A 21,764-nucleotide genomic window follows, 5' to 3' on the forward strand; every position below is an offset into this window, starting at 1 on the left:
ACACGTGGCTGAGGCCTGCAGTCCAGACGGAGTCTCCGCACTCGTGGCTGAGGCCCGCAGTCCTAACGCAGTCTCTGCACACGTGGCTGAGGCCTGCAGTCCAGACGGGGTCTCCGCACTCGTGGAGGTGATGCAACAGTCCTGATGGAGTCTCAGCACTTGTGTCTGAGGCCGGCAGTTCAGACGTAGTCTCCTCACTCGTGGCTGAGGCCCGCAGTCCTAACGCAGTCTCTGCACTCGTGGCTGAGGCCTGCAGTCCAGACGGAGTCTCCGCACTCGTGGAGGTGATGCAACAGTCCTGATGGAGTCTCAGCACTCGTGGCTGAGGCCTGCAGTCCAGACAGAGTCTCTGCAGTCGTGTCTGAGGCCCGCAGTCCTGACTGATCAGCATCAGCTCCCTTCATGAGATGAAGCTATTCCAGTGGCTTGTTAATTAACTGATGGTGAGTGTATTGCTCCCAAGTCCGTTTAACTTTTTCTGCAACATCCCTATTTTTTTCTGCAATTTACTGAGTTATACCCCTCATTCATAGATGCCTTGATAGGAGGACTACTTTGCACTACATCCAAGAACTACATCGTTTTACCACTACTCGGTGAGTCTATGTATGAGGTGGGTGGCTTTTTATTCTTGATTTCTAAACCACTCTTCTAAACAAACCATCCCCTTTTCTGTTATTCAGGCTATCACATTAGATTTAATTTTGTCCTGAAGAAGCCCAAACGTGATGTACCTATAATACAGACACTTGGGGCGAAATGTTGATGTATTGCTCTTTCGTGTCTTTAGACAGTGTAACCATAAAAAGTTGAAGTTATAGGTTACTACTGGAATTAAACACCTCGACAGAGATTTAAATATACTGTTCACCATTTTGATTATTTATGTATCTTTATTTTTATCTTTTTTGTTGACAGTCTTTTCACTTCTATCACCCCATGTCACATACGTCACTAATTAATCACTCATTCTTCTATTGTATGACAGTCTGTTTTCAACGAAAAGTAATATGCAAAAGAAAAATATACAAGCTTATCTAAAAAGCTGTGGTGCGTGTTTGCTTGAAAGCATTCATTTCTATCGTTAAATCACTGTATAACTACTGTATGTAGGGGATATGTGGATACAGTGATTACTTCAGGTGGTGCAGCATTAACTTGCCTTGCTGTTGTTTCTGTGTTCAGCATAACTTGCACCTACCTGGCTCAGAAAAGTCTTGGACTCCTCAACTTGCAATACCACAGAGTCAAGTGATGAAGGGCTAGTACTTGGCCTACTCAAGCCCCATAGTAGGTCAGGTCCCAGGATAACAGGATTTAAAAGCCTCAATCCCCAAGGTTTGACCCAGTAACTTCTACTTGCTCCGCGGCCCTCTGAAAGGGGCTCTGACATTGCACTTCATTAGTTCAGGCAAAGTTTAGGTGCCTAATCCGTTCTAGTCCCCGTTGGAGGTGGTCACATGGAAGTACACTGGTGCAAGTATGACCAAGAGGTTGACAGAATGTCATAAGAGGCCAGATGCCCAGCCCTTTCTAGATGCAGAACTATGTATACAACTTCACCAGGCCTAATAAGGTCCAACACAGAGTCCTTGGTACAGATGCCTGTTATATGGAAGAGAAAACCAATAATATGGTAAAGAAAAGTCTGCTCAATCATATGGAAACGTATTGAATAATGTTCTCTGACTTCCCATCTATAAATGACATTACTATTATGATGTTGGTTCTGAGGAACATGTTTTTCCACAAAGAATGACCCTTGTTCTCTGTTGTAAACACACCTCATATGTATTGAAAGTTATATCTGCTCAATGTGGAGGATCTGTTAGGAATTTAATGTACAGCTGAGCACACATTTCAAGTGGATGCTCTATGTGTGCGATTGCAATGGATGGTGGTGACTGATATGGTCGAATATTTCTAGGTCACTGTTATGGATTGGATTTATTATAAATGCTTATTTGAGGAAGTTATGCATTAAAACATTTCGAGATATCCTTTTGCTACATATACAATAAAATGTACTAAAGCCATTTTGTATAGTTTGCTTATTATTGTTCATAGATCATGGCTCCTCTTTGGAGGGAGTGCAGTTTCTTGTTCTCATTTGATATTGTTCCACTTTTACAACCTCCTGTGCTTTAGCTTAAGAAAGCTTGTTTTTCATTGATTTGGCTCCAATTGTGGTGAGTCATAAGTTCCGTCTTACCTCATTATTATTAATAAAGTAGGTTAGATTCCAACCCACAGCAGTTCAGATTTTTAAGAACCAACTATTTTGACATAGGTCGGTTCTTACATTTCTTTACTGGTTATAAACTTCGACCAGTATTTTGCGACTAGTAAATAGTACATCTGTCCCATGGCTTGAATCTCTGCTTCTGCGAAACATCCTGTGATTAAGGATAATGTATAAAGGAATCGGGTCTCTGGTTTGTGATAAGAAAAATAAAACTGGCAAGTATAGTAGTCACATTTTCTTTGCAGCATCAGCTATTTGTAACCCCCAGGTAGGGACCGGTGGGGCCCTCACCTCCCAGTCCAGTCGAGATGCATTATCTGGGAATTATGATCTGAGTGCGTTTGACCCAGGTACTCTGTGTTTTGGATTAGGGGGGTCAGAGCTGCTGAGGTCATTATGCAGTCTAGCTGCACATGTAGGTTATGGACAGGTGAGTAGAAAGAGTATATCTGCGCGTCAGGGTTACACTTGCGCCAGACATCTGTCAATGACCAGTGCCCCATCCAGGAGCTCAGGGAATGTGCTTTTGAAGAGGCTGTGGAGCGGTTTAGGGGAGGGAAGGAGCAATCGAGTGAGACGTCCAAGACCAAAATAAATTCTCCCCCCAAAAGCCATGGGACATCTTTTCAGCGGGGTAGGAGTGCTGATACGCTACAAAGAAAGGTGCTCTTATCCATATTAGTGGCATAAATAGAGCCTAGGAGAATGGGTTGCCCAATAAGCGTACCCTTGAGGAAAACATAGCATCCAGCAGGGTCCATCACCATTTACTCCTCCTCCCCAGGGACCCCCACCTTCACCCAGATTAACACCCCTCTAGCTAGGGTTGAGTAATTAGTGCTGTACACCTGCCCATGCGAGCGGTGTCGCAACCGGGCAGTCTCTAGGTTCGTCAAGTGTGTCTCCTGTAGTAAGGCGATGTTAGCTGCTCTACGTTGTAAGTATGCATATATAGAGTACCTCCGAGCGGGAGTATGTATACCCCTCCCATTCCAGGTTATGACGTTAAGATTAGTCAAGAGGGCGAAGTGAATCTGCCAAACTCAGCTTACATAGCCGATTTACACTACAGGTGTCTGCGCGACGGCAACATGTCTCTTGATAAGGCGATAACTCTAGGGGGAAAAACAATTGTGAAATCAATAAGATATGTAACTTCATGAGAGCGAACCTCAAGCGGGGGTTAACCCAAACAGTTGTGCCTAACTGTGGCAATTAACTCGCTGTCAAAGAATGACTCCAAATAGGCGTGTAGAGTAGGAATGAGTCTGTGTGGTCCATCCCCCGCATAAGTAACAGAATGAGGTGGAATTAAGCTGAAGCATCGCATATGCATGGCATGACATAGGTATGAAACTTGAGGTGCCGGAAGCAGGTGTGAGGACTGGTTCAGTGATACTACAACATTACATGTGATCTGGCTATAATCGAGTCAACATATGTATTACATATGTATGACAAATAATTTAATCAGATGTCGGAGGTGTGATGGTCGGTAGGTGAGGTGAGCTAGTGTCTGCCAACCACTCCAGCGCAGACCAGCATCCCCATTAGACCTTGATGGAGGTGTTGTGGAGCCAGCGGATGGTGATGGTCTCGTAGGTTGGAGGGCGGCTGCCACTTGTAATGCCTCATGGCGCTCCAACCAAATCTGCTCAGGGTCCGGGGCGGATACAGGGGATGCCCTCTGTCATGCGTCTCTTCCCCTACCTCTCCGAATGTTACGTCGGGCCCTTTTTCACATCTGGAAGTCATCCGGGGGCATGGGTGCAGTCGCCAGTCCATTTTCTTCCAGCCAATCCCAGGCCTCCGATGGAGAGTCGAAGAATCGGGTGTTGCCATTTCAGATGACCTGTAGGCGAGCTGGAAAAAGTAGATAGTACCGAAGATCAAGAACTGTTAGTTGATGTTTAACTGCCCCAAAGGTGGCGCGTCTCTTCTGCACTTGAGCAGTGTTGTCGGGTAAGAAGGAGACCAGGGTGCTTCCCCACTTCCCTTAATATCGCGTTACGATCCCGGATGTGCAGCAGGCGAAACAAGAAAGGGCGCAGGTCAGCTCCCGAAAGAGGCTTACGGCCGGGTACACTATGGGTACGCTCAACTACAAATTGTGGAGAGAGTAAGCCTGGGTGAAGTAACTCTCTCATCCAGGACTCTGTGTATCCCTCCAGGCTCTGACCTTCTGCCCCATCCGGTAAACCAAATGCCTGGGGCACCTTCCTTCACAAAAACAATCCTGAGAGGTGTGTTCCTCTTTCTACGTGGGCTGCAGAATGCAGCACACATGGAAAGAGGAAAAAACAAGGAGAAATTAAAACATTTCTCCTCGTTACGGCTCCACTGGGGAGGCGTACATTTTTGCCGCTGCCCCAGGTTTACGAGATTTTGTAAAGATGGGGCAGCAGCAAAATCAATGGATGTTGTGAGGTAACGCCAACGCAACGCCTATGGAACACCTCCTTGATGCAGAGTAAGGCAACACAGTGACTTGCGCTGCTTTGTCTTACTCCATATCTATGAGGCCATGGAAAGCTACGCGGGGTGACTTTGCGCCACTTCATAGGTATGGTTGAGACACTTGCGCCGCTGAAGCATCAATAAAAAGAGATGCTCTGGTGGCGCTGCCCTCTCAAAAATAAGTTCCAAAATATTTTGTACATTTGTTAGGTCTTTCGCCATCAGGTACGTACATATAAAATATTGGGCAGGGTAAATTAAAAAATAAACAAAAAAAGACGTTGTGCACTGTCAGGGCTAGGAAAATCAAAAAAATTGCACTAGACCTGCAGGTCTAGTAATCTACAAAATCTCCTCGACCTAACTGAAATGCACTTGACCTCCGAAGCTGAAAGCAAGCAAATGTGACAAGTTAACAAGATTTAAAAGCATTTTTATTTTGCTCATTTACTTTGTGAGCAATAAAGATGCCTTTAAATCTTGCTATCTTCTCACATTTCCTCTGCTTTCAGAGGCAGAGGTCAAGTGTCAGTTCGTCTTTCTACTCGCCAGAAAGGGTGAGTAGGACCTAAAAATATATCATCCTGAATGAATCTGACTCGCAAATGTGAGCGGTCGTGTGGATTTTTCAAACCCGGACTGTAATACATTATGAATTCTAACACTATTAGTTAATGCACTACAAAGGTCTGTGTGTAACCAGGGAGCCACAAAATGAAATCTTGGTTGGTGCAGTGGAGAATAGTGACTTGTGAATGTTTAGTGCTATGAGGTCACAGCCTGTGACAGAAAGCACTGTGAATATGTAAGCCATTATTTTACACTTGAATTACACACAGTATAAGATAGTCTGATACAAAATGTGTAAATAGCTTCACGATAAAATGGTGCTTCCAAAATGTAGATTTTAGAAATACCAGGGCCTATATACAGAACTGTCCCTTCAACACCTCCTGAGGGGTACTAAGGGCTGTGTAAATATAGTTAGGTTTACAAGCAAGTACTTCACAGCCCAGTTGTTAACTCTTTGCCCTACCACCAAAAACAAACAAATCTTTGTTATCACAAAGGTTGGAGTGGTTCAAGGGGTCCCAAGCCCCCTTTGCACTCGCAGATTAACTAATAGGGCATATTTACATTTCTACCAGGCACCCTGGCACGAAAGCTTTTCACAGCACAGGAGACTCAGCTGAAGCATTTTAGCAAGTGAAACTAGCCGCCCCAGGAGGGCTGTCTTTTCTAAAACAAAAACAAACGTTTTGGAATCCAGGCACCAGTGAGGCTGGGGAATGAGTGCCCCCCTTCCCAGAACTCCACCCCTCCCTTCCCCCTCGGGTTGCGCCTCACAGATTGCGAGCGAGTCTCAGTACTTAATTCTCACTCATGTCAAGATAATGGTAATTGGACTTATTGTGCATACTACCAGTGTCTGCATTTTAAGATACGCTGCTTCTGTGTAGCTAGTATAAGAGACGATCGTCTGGTTACATGTGGGACTCTGCAAGGATTGGTACTGACCTGGAGTAGGTATTTTAATTTGAACAGGTATTTATAGTGTACGTCTGTGATTGTTACTGGAAATTCTGTAGTGCTTTCACTGTATTATACATTTATGCAAAATCTGCCCTGAAGTACAGTTTCACTCCACGCAGGCCTACAAAGTCCACGAGGTATCAAACTGGGTTAAAACATGCACACAGTTTGAAGTTTCAGTTCACAAAAACACACAACCACATTTTTTAGGACATCTGGGTTTATCATATGGCTCAGTACCAGTTCATGGTCAGTTTCTTTATCCCTGCCCCCCTGTACCGGGAAAGTCAATAAAAGCAGAAGGAACAAGGGCCTCTACACACTAAAAGAGCAATCATGAGCGGCTGACTCAGCTACTGGGAAAGGAAGGAGTGGAAAGGAAATCTGTAGCTGATAATTAACTAGTCACACTGCACCTGGGATAGTAGAGGCCCATTCGAACAGGGGAGGAGGGCCAGATTGCAGCCATCACAGGAGGGTCTCACCTTTGAAGTTTTGGCGGGAAGGAGTCCGGCAATGATGTCAACTATGGGCAGAGCTGAGGCCCTCACACGAATTGTTATCAGAGAAATCATAAAGTCCCCATTTTAGGTTTTCTCAGAATGCTGGACAGGAGGGTAGGGACAGGGCTGGAGGAATGATGTGGCTTCATAGGTTTGGCCAGGGTTGATTGGCCCCTAATAATTTCCACCACCACTAAGAAACTCCTGCACAAGGTAGAGACAATTGTGAAGACCCTATTCCTGGGAGCTGACAGCAGCAGAATGGATGCCCAGCTGGAAAGAGAACATATCTAATGCCCTGCAAAGATGGACTAAGGACTTTGACTCCAGCTGACCGTAAGGACCAGGATGGGTCTCTCCAGAGACAGTAACACTGGCCCCTTAATACCCTCAAGAGGACCAGTTGGGGAAAAAGCCTAAACTCCAGTATCCCACACAGATGCCCTGCAAGACAGCAGGAGGCTCTGCTGGCTGGGGGATGCAGACAGGAGGGTGTCCTGCTGGCTGGTTGTGGAAGGGCTGCACAAGATGACCAAACTGGGTGAGGAGTACCAGGAACCAAGCAAAAGAGAAGACCGGTGCAGGGAGCCAGAAATCTCAGCTTCCCACAAATGTAACCTTTTGAGGCCAGGACACCTCGGACGGGTGCTCTTGATGGCTAGAACTTGCCACCAGGAGCAAAACAAAATGCTCACCAACGAAATATTGGTCCAAAGGGACAGAGATACAGCTCAGTCATTCAGGGACTAAGTTAAGAATGAAGTCCTTGCAGCTGTATAGCCATTCAAGAAATTACCACTGTGGTGCGCCAGGGCAAGGGGCTGACGCAAATTCATATAATAAATATTAATATTTGGTCCCATACCCTAGGACCCTGCACAGCATCTTGGGGACCACATTCCTCGTGTCACGTATGGAGAAGACCTCTGAAGACCATCTGCGATGCTGCCTCTCGTGCCCATGTTTGAAGGGGATCGGGTATGCCAGCCTCACACTTCTTTGCTTATGCTGTTCGTCGACAGGGGATGTTGCAAGCATCCTTCCGTGGCTGTGAGCAGAAAACGGTCCAGCCCGGTGGGGGCAGAAAGACGTTTTACAAGCTCTCATATGGCGCCAGGAGAGAGGTGTTGTGCGCAAATGGCCGTTGAGGCAGCAGCCTCTTGGGGCACCCTCTCACAGCCTCCAACAAACGCAGGATAGTTGTAGGTATCCCAGGTGGGACCAGGACACCCAGCAAAAAATACAAAAAGAAAGATGGACATGCGACAAGGGGCTGCATGGGAAAAAAAGCTGCCAATATAATATTTATGGATTGGAGTTTGGGGCACCCTATAAAGCCACCGGCAGGGGCTATTGTGCACATTTTTCTTTTCTTGTAGCACCCCTGGAAACACAGATGCACAACCAATGTGTGCCTGATGTGTCTAGGGATGGCAAGGAACACAGCAACCCCCAGGAGAGGTTTACAAAAACCTGCCATAAGTCTCCAAGGGAGTTAAAGATGTGCCCCATGGAGGGGTTTCATTTGGCTCTGAGGCGCTCTGAGCCAGAGCTGCATACTCAAGCTGGGAAGTACAGAGACCCCTTCACGTTGGTCCTACGGCTGCATTTTGAGGCCTAGAGATTGTGAAGAATGACTCTGACACATATGTTGTTTTCAATCAAAAATGCTTTATTGACAACGTGGTCATTGATCAGGTAACATTTACCATTATAATGAATGCTTATTATTGTGAGTACTGTTTCCACTGATTAAACTGATTCTGTGATGGTGACATGTGGTTGAATCTTTTAATGCGGTGACCCGACAACAAAGCTAGCAGGCCACACTGAAAAGTGATCAGGGGAAAGTAAAAAGGAGGCCTAATCTAAGGTGCCCCTTTCACCTTGAACAAGAATCTGCAACCCCATTCTTCACCTCCACCATCTACCAAATGACAGGGCTGCAAGAAGACTAATCAGCAGCTCCTCCCAATGAAGCAGAATTTTAAAAATCACCTTGTCTCTTGCTACTCCAGTGTCTAGGTCCCCTCCCCTCAGATTCAGGAATGGCAGCAATATACTTTCAATTCCTGAGGAAGCAAGCTTACCTCCACGAGGGTGCACAAGGCCAGGCCAGCAGCATCCATAATGGACCCCAGGATCCCACACACCTCCTTATTCTGGCACCAGTAGGCCTCTACCCCAGAGACACGGGTAAAGAGGCTGAGTCACAACCTCGGACTGGCAATTCATGGTGCACAGACAGAATATCGAGAATCAAATATCGACATACAAAAATATCGGGTTAGAAATATTGTGATACAGAAATATCGACAGCAAGAATATCGTGGTCAAGAATATCGGCTTTAAGATAAGAAATATTTTAAAAATATCAGTTAGTAATATCGTTTGCAAAAATATAGTTGTTTAAAATATCGAGTTTTAAATGAGTGTTATATATTTTAGTATGTATTTTAAAAGTATGTGATTGATTTTTTTTAATAAGTATTGCTTTCAAAAAATATATGTTACATTTTTAGCAGCGATTAATTTTAGGTTAATTAAATTTAGCGTTTTTAGGTTTGTAGCGGGTTGTGGGTTTATAGGGGAATTGGGTGGGAAGTAATTGAATTATAATAAATGAATTCATATTTTTTCTTTATTAATATTTAATTTAGATATAGACCAGAATACCCCAACAACTGGCACAGGTAAAGAGGCTGGGTCACACCCACTGACTAGCAATACACGGTAGGCTGCCACCCGAGCTCTATATTCCAGACTAACAACAGTAGTCCAATGTCAGTGAAATGGTGGCATGCTTGGAGCGACAGGTCCAGGAGCTCTTTTTATATCAAGGGGCAGGCCTAGTCCTCTGCACACACTAGATTAGAATGAAACCACAACCAAAATCAAAACCTGGATCCCAGATACTCTCATTTGAAGACATAGAGCAAGGAAACACATCTGTACACCCTCCAAGGGACTTTCCCATCCCAACATGGCACTCCAATCATCTCCCAAGACTTCCGTAGAAGAGACAAGAAGAATACCAGCCTGGAACAGTTCTTCCTTGAAAACAAGCTAGCTTCAGCCCTGAGTGGTGTTCCAGATAACTCATCATTGGCACTAACGGTCAGCTCGACAATAGATCAATGTATTATCGATTTCATTTTTGCACAATTATACCAGCACAAACACCTGGCGGTAACAGCAATACCATGGAGCCCAGAGAGAGATCATACTCCAATAAGTTTGAATTTTCACGTACATATCCCAATGTAGAATTGGAACTTGTGAATCAAAAGGAGGATACGTTAGGGAATGGTCAACACAGATCAACTGTCATTCTTCATGTCTCAATATAATCAATCAATCAGGCGACACTGGAGGAGTTTGTGCAAAGTAAAACACCTCATCAGATCGGGCACATTTTAATAGAACCTATGAGGAACCCATAGAAAATGTTGTGTCAGGTTTATCAAGTCAAATTCCTGCCAACAATCTTAAAAAGGAAAAACAGAAAATCAACACTGATTGATGATGAAGGAAAAAACAACATCGGAGCTTCTTTACGCCTTAAGGCGAAATTATATTGAAACCTTCAATAACAGGGTACAAAAAGCTAGCAAATAAAACTCAATGTGAAAAGCAGAAATGGTATCTTACCGAGGAAGCAGTTGCCAGTAATGCTAAGTCATTCTGGTTATTGGTATCAACGTATAGGGTACATGCAAAATAATATAAACTCTACTGTACAAGATATTTTGAAACTATTTTCTACAATGATAGCCGCAGACATAGTGCAGACACTGAACACCAAAGACCTGCGAAAGCACCTTCAATCATCCTGGCAGGCTAGTATACACCTGATAAAGTATAGTATGCTTACCAGAATTGTGAAAAGCAAGCTTGGTCGTACCTCTAAAGAGTAAAGGTGAGATCTCAGAACCAAGCTCACACACACCAATCAGTTTCATTGATAAAGATGAAAAATAAAACACAAATATTTTAGAACATATAAATGAATTGCCGGAAGAAAAAACTTTTTAAACCTAACGCAAGGTAGCTTTAGAGGTGGTCTATTGACAATAGGTCAGATCTTCAAACTCCAACATTCTGACTAGGAGTTTTCCACCTCGAGATAAATAACCTTGTGTAGTGCTTTTTGGGACTTTTCACAGAGTTTTAGTCTGGTTATCCACATCCACGCATAGAAATAACAGCCAGATTATAAACAGATTCTAAAGCACCTACAGGATAGGCCTAAATGGCACACGATGCACAACATTTGCCACAGACAAAAGTACTCAATCAAGGTTGCATCTTGACTCTCTTCTGTTCAATTTCTATAGGCATAGCAAACTACTTACAGCATTTCCTGATGTCTCTAAGAATAAGCAACACAAGCATTTTGCTGTTTGTGTGCAGATGCCCCAAGAAATTTCTGTTTATCAAACTCTATATTCATCATCAGGGAACCAAAATGCAAGAGGACACTTTGCAAACAATTTAATTTAGGTAACCAAAGATTAGAGAACAGCAAATACTTTTAAATACCTGGTTTGATAATGTCCAGCCAGTTATCCTGAAGCAATGACGTGGTTAAGGCCTTAGCAGAGGAACGGCTAAAGGAAATCTAGAACCTGTAAAGAGACACAACAGCACAGAACCAAAAAGCCTAGAAACATGTTTCAAGATTGATATCCTGTCAGCATTAAGTCGACTAAAGAGGAGTTTGTGCAATAAATTACTTGCCTTCCTTCAATGAACAGCCATTGCACATTAGAAAAAGATCTCGGCTATGCATAAAACGAAGAGACACAAATGCACACCTCTTCTAGGCCGGGAACATCTCATCAGGTAATTGGCATGTGCATGTATGGATACTTCTCAGAATCCACTTAGTGCTACAATGCAGAATTTGACATTCTGCTCACAAAAGTTCAATATGGCTGCCAGTAAAAAACTCTGGTGAGAAACATTAAATGAGCAACGATGTAACATTTATGTAACTTATCAGAGGAAGCTGTGAGAAAATCCTCCCTTCATGGCTGATTCTGTCACTAGGCACACTGGAGAAAAATCAAGTATTAACTCCCTGGCTGCGGCCGGAATTCCACGCCTGTGCGGGACATTCCGATCACGGGCGTGGTCATGACGGCTCACGGCCGTCATCAGCACACGCCCACCGTAACTCATGACGACCCGGAGCCGTCATCAGCACCGAAGGGGTTAATGAATCTAAAATGGTTTAAAAACAAATGGTTCTCAGTTCTGTTGAAAAATGACATGGGCAGATTAGTCATATTTTGTGGAAAGATTCATTTTGATATAGCCACTGTGGAAAACTTGCCAAATGTCGGTCAGAAAGCAGGAGTGCCCAAATGTGATCATACTTTAATCTTCTTTGAATGTTTTTCTCTATGAAGTGTCTCAATGTGTTCTTAATACAAATATCTCCAACTTGTTGTGTATAATCACATTTTATTCTTTTGCAGAACTATTGGTGTCTGTGCTCTTGTCAGGGTCAACTGCAATGCATATGTATATTTAGCAGCAGTACACAATATTCCTTCACATCTATGTACTGTATTCTATTAACTGTCATGGAACTGGAACAATATATTGTTTTTCATTTTGAAACTGGTAAAGTTTTTCTTAAAAGTATTACTGCCATCTCGCCATGCTCCTTGAGATGGGCTGTTCAATTTTATTACACTAACCACATCCACTCACAAATAGTCAGACGAGAATTATTGGTCTTATTGCAATTGTGTAAATGGCAGATCTTGAGAGAAATAATTGTCAAAATGCAGTGATGCAATAACAACAAGCACACTCAGGAAGGGTGACTGGAGGGAATTACTCATTATAAATTAATTTCAAGGAACAAATCTGTCCCCTGGTTTCAGATTTCTTTGTCCCATATTTCTTTCCTCCTTGCTGTGTGCCTCAGATCCAGAGGTGGCCTAGCAAACAAAGGACTTAAAAGAAGGGAGTCACTTCAATGAGTGCACTGACTGATTTTCAGATCCGATTAAAGGTTTCTGCAACTCCAATAAGGTCTCCAAAATTGTTTCATGTTCACAAATATATATGTAGCACCTTGAAATGAAAAGCTCAGTTTCAAGCATTCTTATGATACAGAGATGCATTATGTTATATATATAACTTCGCTTGACTACAGAATGTGGTGGTTAAACAGCAGTTTAGAAATAATTGTAATTTCATAATTCTCTCTAGATCGAGTCCCAGTGTTTCTGCCATACTGTAAACTGTTTGGACGATACTGGTATAAGTAGAGAAGCGCGGTCATCTAATCACTTCAGCCAGAGCCCTCCCTGGCCTCTCGCCCTCTCCATACCTTTGGGCCACCTTTGGGCCACCCAATACCGTCCTCTAAATTTAGCCCCACATGCTGCGGTCTCCTCGTAATCTGATAATTTCTCACGAAAATCAGTCTGTGCCTGGCCCGTTTCCCCAGACCCCATCCATACCTCCAGCCCTCTTAGGTCTCGCTCCAACGTTCGGAGCCTTGTTTGGATATCCCCGAGTACACCAAAGCTCTTTGCCATACAGTATCCCCATATTGTGACCTTAAAGGCCTTCCAGATTATTATTATTATTAAGGACATTTGTAAAGCGCCTGGTTTACGTGCACCGGCGTTTCCCCGCGCTAGGATGAGAGCGGAAAGGAGGCAAAGCCAGATAGAATTACACAAGTCATGCAGGCACTGAAGCTGGATGCCGCAACATCAGGTGCCCGTGACAGCGAGATGACCAGTTGTGTGTCATCGGCATATGACACTATTTGCATGCCATGGCTTTCCACAATATTGGCTACGGGGGACACATACAGATTAAACAGGGTTGGACTCAGGGCCGAGCCGTACCCCTTGGTCCAAATTGAACCTACGAGAGTAGTATTCCCCCTGTCTAACCTGAAAGCCCCTGTTGGACAGAAAGGATTGAATCCATTTCAGGGCTGCCCCCGTAACTCCACCCTTGTTCAGACACTGTAGCAAGGTGAAATGTGCTACAGTGTCGAACGCTGCACTTAGGTCGAGTAGAATGAGGGCCATCGTCTGCTCCTCATCTACCCCTAAATCTTGTATCTCTTCCCTCAGCTCAGTATGAAAGACAGTGTCCAATAGAGCGGTAGGCTGTAACCGCCAGCTAGACCTAGGGGTGTCATAACCTGGAAGTGTAAGTACGAGTTTTACGGGACAGTGATCAGAAAAGGTCCTAGCTAGGTGAAGTACCCTCTGAATGGCCTGGCCGAAACCTCTGGACAGCAAACAAGTCTAGTCGTGCCCACGTCCCAGCATGTGCTGTGAAATGCGTGCCTTCCCTGACCTGTGGGTGGGTGTAACGCCAACTATCTATTAATCCCCCCCTCTGCCATTATGCCCTGTAAGGGCGCCCGAGACTTAGTGTAGTGATGCAGCAAGGTATTAGAGCGATCCAGGGCTGGATTGAGTTCAATGTTAAAATCACCACCCCAAATCACATGTGTGGATCCTATACCCACGACCTTACCCCAGATGACATTAAAGAAGTCAGGCGTGTCAACATTGGGGCTGTAGCAAGTAACTATAGTTACGGAATCTCTACCCATGCAGCCCCATATTAACACATTACGTCCCTGTGGATAGATCAAGACACCCGCCAATGCAAAGGGTGTTCGCTTCTTTATCAGGAGAACGGTGCCCTTAGCACACGATAAATACAAAGAAAAGAACCTGCCATCCGCCCACTTGCTAGCGAAGGTACCCGGGGAGCGTGGGTCTATATGAATTTCCTGGAGCAGCGCCACACTTATCTGTTGCCGATCTAAATACGCTAATATCTGCCTACTCTTCCTCGGATCTCCTAGGCGCCTAACATTCCAGGACATTATATTCACTGCGTGTCTATCCACCCCATCCCCCATGTTCCACCGTGATTATAATAACTGTTAGTGCACCACATTACGTAGTACCACAACCGGACAACATGAGAAGCACCATAAAAGGAAATGAGCCCCGAATTACTTCTACCATGAAGTACATTAATCCAAACCTATACCACCCTCACCCACTGAAGCATCCCAATCAGGCCAGTACTAAACATCCCGCCCCCTCCCTTATACCCAGTAAACAACTAGTGCTACAATCTTTAAGTCAGTGAATGGGTCTCGATTGAGACAAAAAGGGGATCACCCTTTGGGGGGAGAGAAACAACTAGGTGATCCACAGGTAACCCCTTGCCATTCCAGGAACGCCTGTGATGTCAAAGACGTCCCCTAGTAGGCTTCAGGGGTGCCTGGTCAGTTCAGTCATCATGCCCACATGTGGAGAGTTTCTTAACCAATCTAAGAAACGCCCCGTCGTGTCATGGATCATATGGTAGAGGCACAGTCCATTCAGTCGCAGGACCACAGCCGCGAGTAAGCAACCTGCTAAATATCCAACAGTCGACGTAGTTATCAGTCCGAGGAAAGTGACTGTGATCTTGACGAGCCAGCCTGTGTGGAGGATGCAGCTGCCAATTTCTTAATCTGTTTAAGGAAGTCCTCGACCTGCTGGGGCTTAATGTAGATAATTTGTTTGCCCTGATATGTGATCCGAAGTCGCGCTGGATAAAGAAGGGCATAATCAATTTGAGCCTGTCACAGTTTTTGTTTCACTTGGAGGAATTTGTGTCGTTCCTCCTGGACATGTGTGGTGAAGTTCAGGTACATTGTGAAAGAGATCCCCTCAAAATGCAGCTGTTTCCGTTCCCTAGCCACCTTCAGGGCCACATCATGATCCCTATAATTCAACAATCGCCCTTTTCGACTATGAAGTTGGGAGATAACTGCTCCACCCCCACCACCTCCAGCAACAATTTTTCAATATACTGTTCCAGCCTGCCCGTGTTGGTTCTTTCCTGAATGCCAATTACGCAAATATTTTTTCTCCGGCTGCGCGCTTCGATATCCTCATGTCTCGCGGCTATTATTTTGAGCAGCTTGTCCATCTGTGTGACCGTGTTGCGGAGGTGGTTCGTGGTATCTTCAATCTCCGATATGCGATGCTCAGCTTCCTTTATTCGTGTCTCGTGGCCCTCAAGCTTGTGGACCATCGTGTCCATCTTATCAGCCATATTCGTAAACCTCGGTCATACTTCCTGTAGGGTGGCCTGCATGCCATCACCCTGCGCAGAATTAGAGTCCTGTGTTGAGCTCTCGGAGCCATTATTCACCTCTGTGGTCTGCTTCCATGGGCCTTTTTTCGCGTCAAATGTAAGGCGTGGCTGGCACGTGTCAGGCTTGCCCATTGCACCTTATTAACAGTCTACTCCCAAAGTGTACTTTAGGAGGGCAGCTGGAATCAATGGCAGGGGGAGATAACAGTCAGCGTGCACCCAGCATAGCCATCAGGGTGCCACCCAGGAGGTGTAGTTTGGGTAGCCTGGTCGTCCATCCTCCATTCTCCTGTGTCCCAGTAGTGGTGCCCCCAAGCCTCAGGGGAAGCACAGGAGCCAATAAATTAGCAGCGTGATCCCTCCTGTGCGGGAAGCCGCACCGCCCTGTCGCACAAGTGTCACCGCCTCAAATCCTCATCCCAGGGTTCTGGATAAATATTCAGCTCTGTGAAGTAGCGCTGCTCTTCCTCCATTATGTAAATGTACATGTAAATGTAGTTGAGCTTATATAGCGCACAGCTACCCGCAGTGGGTTTCCCGGCGCTTGCTTAGGGAACCCTTCCTGGTATTCCCCTGTGAGATAGCAGGGTATCCACAAGGTGAAAGTCAGGCATCCCGCCGCGAGGGGCCGTTGTGGAGATTAAGCAAGCTATTGCCCAGAGTCGCAGAGTGTGAACCCGTGAGTCGAGGAGGCACCGGGGTGAGAATTATCGAGTCCGTGGAATTTTTAGCCCAAGACCCGCCGAGGCGGGGAGTTGAACCGTGGTCCAGGACCGATCTCAGCTTCCGGGTCTGCTGCCTCTAACCCCTGAGCCACACTTCTCCAGTTATCCATTATCAGCGCCTGCCAAAGCGGGGAGCCTCCTGCGTGCCGCTTTGATGTACGCTGTGCTCTTCACAGGCAGACAGCAAGGGCACCTGCCACCTATGGCCAATCCGCCACCCGTGTGGGACCCCAGGCCCGATATCTGCTGAGCCGCACACACGTAATCCACCTCCACACATCGCAATCACTTGGACCCTCTGTGTCGCATACAGCCTATGCTCACCAGCCGCGCTGCAACGGCACTCATCGCGCAGCTCCGTCTGTCTGTGCAATGCCGCAGCCCTGTCACCACTTGGGCACCGCGGCACTTGCGTGCCAAAAGTGTCTGCCAGGCAGCTCCACGCCGCGCATGGTCTTTTTACCGGCACTCACTCCGAAAGCTGCAGGGATGACGCCCCGTGGCGAACTGTCTCCAAACTTAGCGCATGGGTACCCTGTACGTTGGGCTCCACTTGCTGCCGTATTTCAGAGCGAGTACTTTGTTGAAGGAGAGGATAATTACAGGATTTCTGTGCCAGGCTGCAGGAGCCTCACACCACGGCGGTGATTCCGCTCGTGTGCCACCTAGCGCTCCCAGTTAAATAGCTCAACCTTTGTTACATTTTGGCAGGCCAAACCTGCCAAAAGTTAACAGGGGAAAACATATGGTGTTTACAGTATCATGTGGATTTAGGTGCGTTAAAGACCAAAACATGCATGTTATTCCCCATAAACTTGTAATAGGTCTTACTTATGGCACCTGATAAATACATCACATATGTACCACATAGTATCAGTATTTATCAGGGGCAATAAATAATGACTCAACTCGTAATCAGTGCTTTAGTATATTAATATTATTTCTTTCCTTAATCTCTTCTCAGGTGGGGTGAAAGATGATACTTTTCCTTGAAACAGTTGTCACATTAAGTAAATACATATGGCTTCACCGTTGTAAATTATGTCAATTGTCATTGGTCCTACACATGTAGTAAAGATGCATGGCTTCTCAGATGTGTCAACAGTCTACCTTTTTGATTGAAAGCTTTAGAACATACCAAACATTTATATGGTTTCTCACCAGTGTGAATCCTCTGATGTTTCATCAGGTCTTTCTTTGTAATGAAAGCCTTCTCACATTGAGAACATTTATACGGTTTCTCACCAGTGTGAATTTTCTGGTGTATGGACAGGTCATTTGTTCTGCTGAAATATTTTTCACATTCAGAACATTTATATGGTTTCTCGCCGGTGTGAATTCTATGATGTATTATTAGCTTGCCCTTCGTGATGAAACACTTGACACACTCAGAACATTTATATGGTTTCTCGCCAGTGTGTGTTCTCTGATGTGTTATCAAATGTGTTTTTTGACGAAAATCCTTATTGCAATCTGAACATCTATATAGTTTTTCTCCAGTGTGAATTCTCTCATGTGATGATAATGCAACCTTTTGCTTGAAAGTCTTGTCACATTCAGTGCATTTATATGGTTTTTCTCCAGTGTGAACCTTCAGATGTTGCATTAGTTGAGGTTTGGTTCTGAAACCCTTGTCACACTCAGAACATTTGTAAGGAGTCTCACCACTGTGAGACATGTGATGCAGCCTTAAACTTCCTTTTCTACTGAAAGCCTTGTCACATTCAGAACATTTATATGGTTTCTCCCCTGTGTGGATTTTCTGATGAACTGAAAGAGAACTCTTCAGGTTGAAAGCCTTGTCACATTCAGAACATTTATATGGTTTCTCCCCTGTGTGGATTTTCCGATGTTTTCTCAGATTTGCATTTTGACTGAAAGTCTTATTACATTCTGAACATCTATATGGTTTTTCCCCATCTTGAATTCTCTCATGTGATGATAAATCACTCTTTTCTTTGATAGTCTTGTCACGTTCAGAAAATGTATACGGATTCTCCGTAGTGTTATTTCTGTGATGTAGTGCTAGTTCACCCTTTTGATTTAAAGCCTTATTGCATTCAGAACATTCACATGGTTTCTCACCAGTATAAGTTTGTTGATCCATCTTCAGCAGTGCCTTTGTAATGAACGTCTGGTGACACTCACTGCATTTATATGGTCTTGGTTCAGTCTGGCCTGGCTGTTGTCCAATGAGAGAGACATTTGTGAAAAAACCTTTACATTTGAGACAGTGAAATGTTTTTTCTTCAGTATGATTTTGTTTGCCTGCCATCAAATTACTTTTTCTAACAGACGTCTTGGTAAACATTGCAGATCTATTTTGTCTTAGTAGGAGGAGATCTCCTTGATGTTTTCCTAATGGGTATTTATATAGAAATCTCTGTCACATTTAGAGCATGTGTGCGTCTCCTCCATAATGCACACATTATGTTTAAATAATGAATTCCTTGTAATAAAATGCTAGAGACACTGGGCTAATGTGTGTAGCTTCTCCTGTGTATGTCCAGGTTAGTACTTTCAAGTTAGTTGCAGTTTACTTACACATATAGATGAAAAATAACCTCTCTACCTTCTGAATTCTTAGCAATAGTATTAGAACTGCAAAGTTATTTTCCTGGAAATATTTATTACATTCTGTACATTTGTGTGGCCTTTCGCCTTTGTGGGTCCCTTGATGGATTAGAGGTCCTCGGAATGTTAATTTGTAGTCATACTCATGAAATACTCCTTACTCCTTACTCCTTTGTTGTGACGTACTATGTCACATTCATGAGGCATCCATTGGTGTCTGCTACCAATTTTGACAGAAAAAGGTTGTTTGCGCAAGGAGCACACATGGCTAACAATTATATAGAGATTCTTTAGTGGAATAAAGTCTCCAAAAACTGTTTCGTACTTTTCAGGGGGCTAGTGTCTCAAAAGTTGAATTGCAGTTCCAATTGTCCACGATATTCCTCTGACTATTGCTTTTTTTCTGGATTTCTTTCACCTACGGGACAAAAAAATATATATATAAGCATTAGCATTTTATGAGCCAAAAAATAAAAATATCAGCATTAAAAAATCTATTTGTTTTCTTGTATGGATAAGAAGTAACAAAATCTAGGAATGCTTCTGTATGTTATAGTCACAACGCATTAGCATAGAACTAGTATTAACAATTTGGTGACCACAGTATTTTATTCATTTATGAACCAAATGATTTGCAAATTTGTAATGAGATCCAAAGCACATTGTTAGTCATCCACTAACAATGTTCATAACACAAATTATAATGGACACTGAGATATAAGTAATACATAATAAGAAACATAGATAAGATTGGTAATGATGACTGCTGACAAAATGGATTAAAACAAAAACCTGGATGTCTAATCCAATAATTACGGCATGAATTGACATGGATATAATGACATTATCATTAAATGGCGATATCCACAGAATGTATTGAGAAGAATAAGAAAGCTTCTAAAACATGTATTTATTCCAGTTATTTAAGGAGTACAGCAATACCAACTACAGTTTTCTAGTGCTAAAGAAGAGAACGCTGCAGCCAGAGGTTAAGGTTTTATTGAAGAAATTGCCAAGTTTTTAGAAGCTTTATACAAACAAGGGTATCAAGCATCAATCAGAGATAAAAAGAAAGAGAATTCCACAGTAACAGTGACTGAAAAGACACACACACTTTTCTGGGATTTACAATTGGAAGGCGGAAGAGGAACGAAGAGTTCAGGTTAGAGAGTACGAACACAACAACTCCTTGATAAATGTTTCCATGTATATTTTTGTGACAGATCGAATGACCCAAAAGCACAACATAAAACTCAAACAATGATGTGTGATCTAAATTGCAGAGCGTGGATATGCCAAAAGCAAAGATACCTTCTAATCCATTGATCAGAGCTTTAAGTAACACAAAACCTAAGGGCCTGATCTAGTGTTTGGCAGTCGAACTACCAGTTGCCAAACTTAGTGATCACTGCCGGACGCACAGTTACAGTCAAGGTACTCAACGTTTGGTGGAAACCCGCTGTTGGTTCTGACTTACGTTTTTATTTTTCAAAAAGTGGGAATATGTACTAAAAGATGTGAAATACTGGTAAATGTATTTGCAGATTATGGTTGGGAACTGAGGTAAAAGGAGCGTTTTGGGTGCCTTCATCAACAAAATGGGCTATGAGATACACATCGTTCACAGTGCGCCCTTTCGCTGCACAGCTGTCGTCTACACTTAAGGAATACTTTGTTCAATTGCAAAATATATTCTAGTAGTATATTTATGTGCACAAATAATTTTTTTATGCATGTCTAAATTACACTTTTTACTTACGTGGTGAAAATGGCAGAGAGGGCGTGCGGGAGTTCCTACCACATCCAACTTTTTCCAACATCCCAGTGCAAGGTAATTCCTTTCCAAAGATAGGCCTTGGTGAGATGTGTGGGCATTTTAGGTTTTCGATCCACTCACTGGCCGTATTGGGATGGGGTAGTGCTCACTTCAGAGTCTACAAGATTTCACATTTTAGACATCGGATTCATTTTGCGTCTAATAAAAAAACCTTAAACCAGAGTTTCAAAATCCAATGTGACCCAACTCAAATTGAATTAAAATGCTGGGTAATCACTGATTGTTGTTTGAGATAACATGTAGAAATGTCGTTCCTCGAATTTGCATACAAATAAATGTGACTGCAGATGTGGAAATCGTTTCAACCTGGAGGCTGTAATCAGTGACAACCTCTCTTTGAATACTTTTGCCTGACATGGACTGCCACCAGGACACTTGCAATGCTTACTGGTAGAAAGGTGTGTGCCTTGAGGCATAGCCCATTCCCCAGTGTGGGAGAGTAACCAGCTTCAAATGCTTATGTGCCCCGATCACTTGAGATGCTAACAGCGCTTTTGTAATGCATGAAGATGGAAATCTTGACCATTGAAAGATTTTTGACAAAACAAATGCTGCTCATACTGTATGTTTTAAGAAGAACAAGAACATTAGATTGCAAAGAACCTGCTTCAAAATTACACTGAGCTTCTGGATAAAAATCATAACAGCAACTGAAAAGTGAAAAAAAACCTTATGTTGGACGTTTGCCTCTGTAGCAGGTGGACGGCCTTTTTACAGAAGTTAAATGATGTTAAATG

At 43.8% G+C, this 21,764-nt stretch overlaps 2 protein-coding genes across 2 annotated transcripts in view; one reads left to right on the top strand and one right to left on the bottom strand.

Moving 5' to 3' along the window:
• Nucleotides 1-21,764, top strand: part of LOC144772318 (uncharacterized) — a 429,171-nt gene that overhangs the window by 307,439 nt on the left and 99,968 nt on the right. The window lies entirely within an intron of this gene.
• The window catches only part of LOC144772316 (uncharacterized), a 43,749-nt gene continuing 30,398 nt past the window's right edge, over nt 8,414-21,764 (bottom strand). The window contains exon 2 of the mRNA XM_078656547.1: nt 8,414-19,608. Coding sequence (XP_078512673.1) covers nt 17,677-18,927 — 1,251 coding nt within the window. The 5' untranslated portion in view covers nt 18,928-19,608 and the 3' untranslated portion in view covers nt 8,414-17,676. The remainder of the gene's footprint in view (nt 19,609-21,764) is intronic.

Source organism: Lissotriton helveticus, chromosome 8, assembly GCF_964261635.1.
Source record: "Lissotriton helveticus chromosome 8, aLisHel1.1, whole genome shotgun sequence".
Classification (NCBI taxonomy): domain Eukaryota; kingdom Metazoa; phylum Chordata; class Amphibia; order Caudata; family Salamandridae; genus Lissotriton; species Lissotriton helveticus.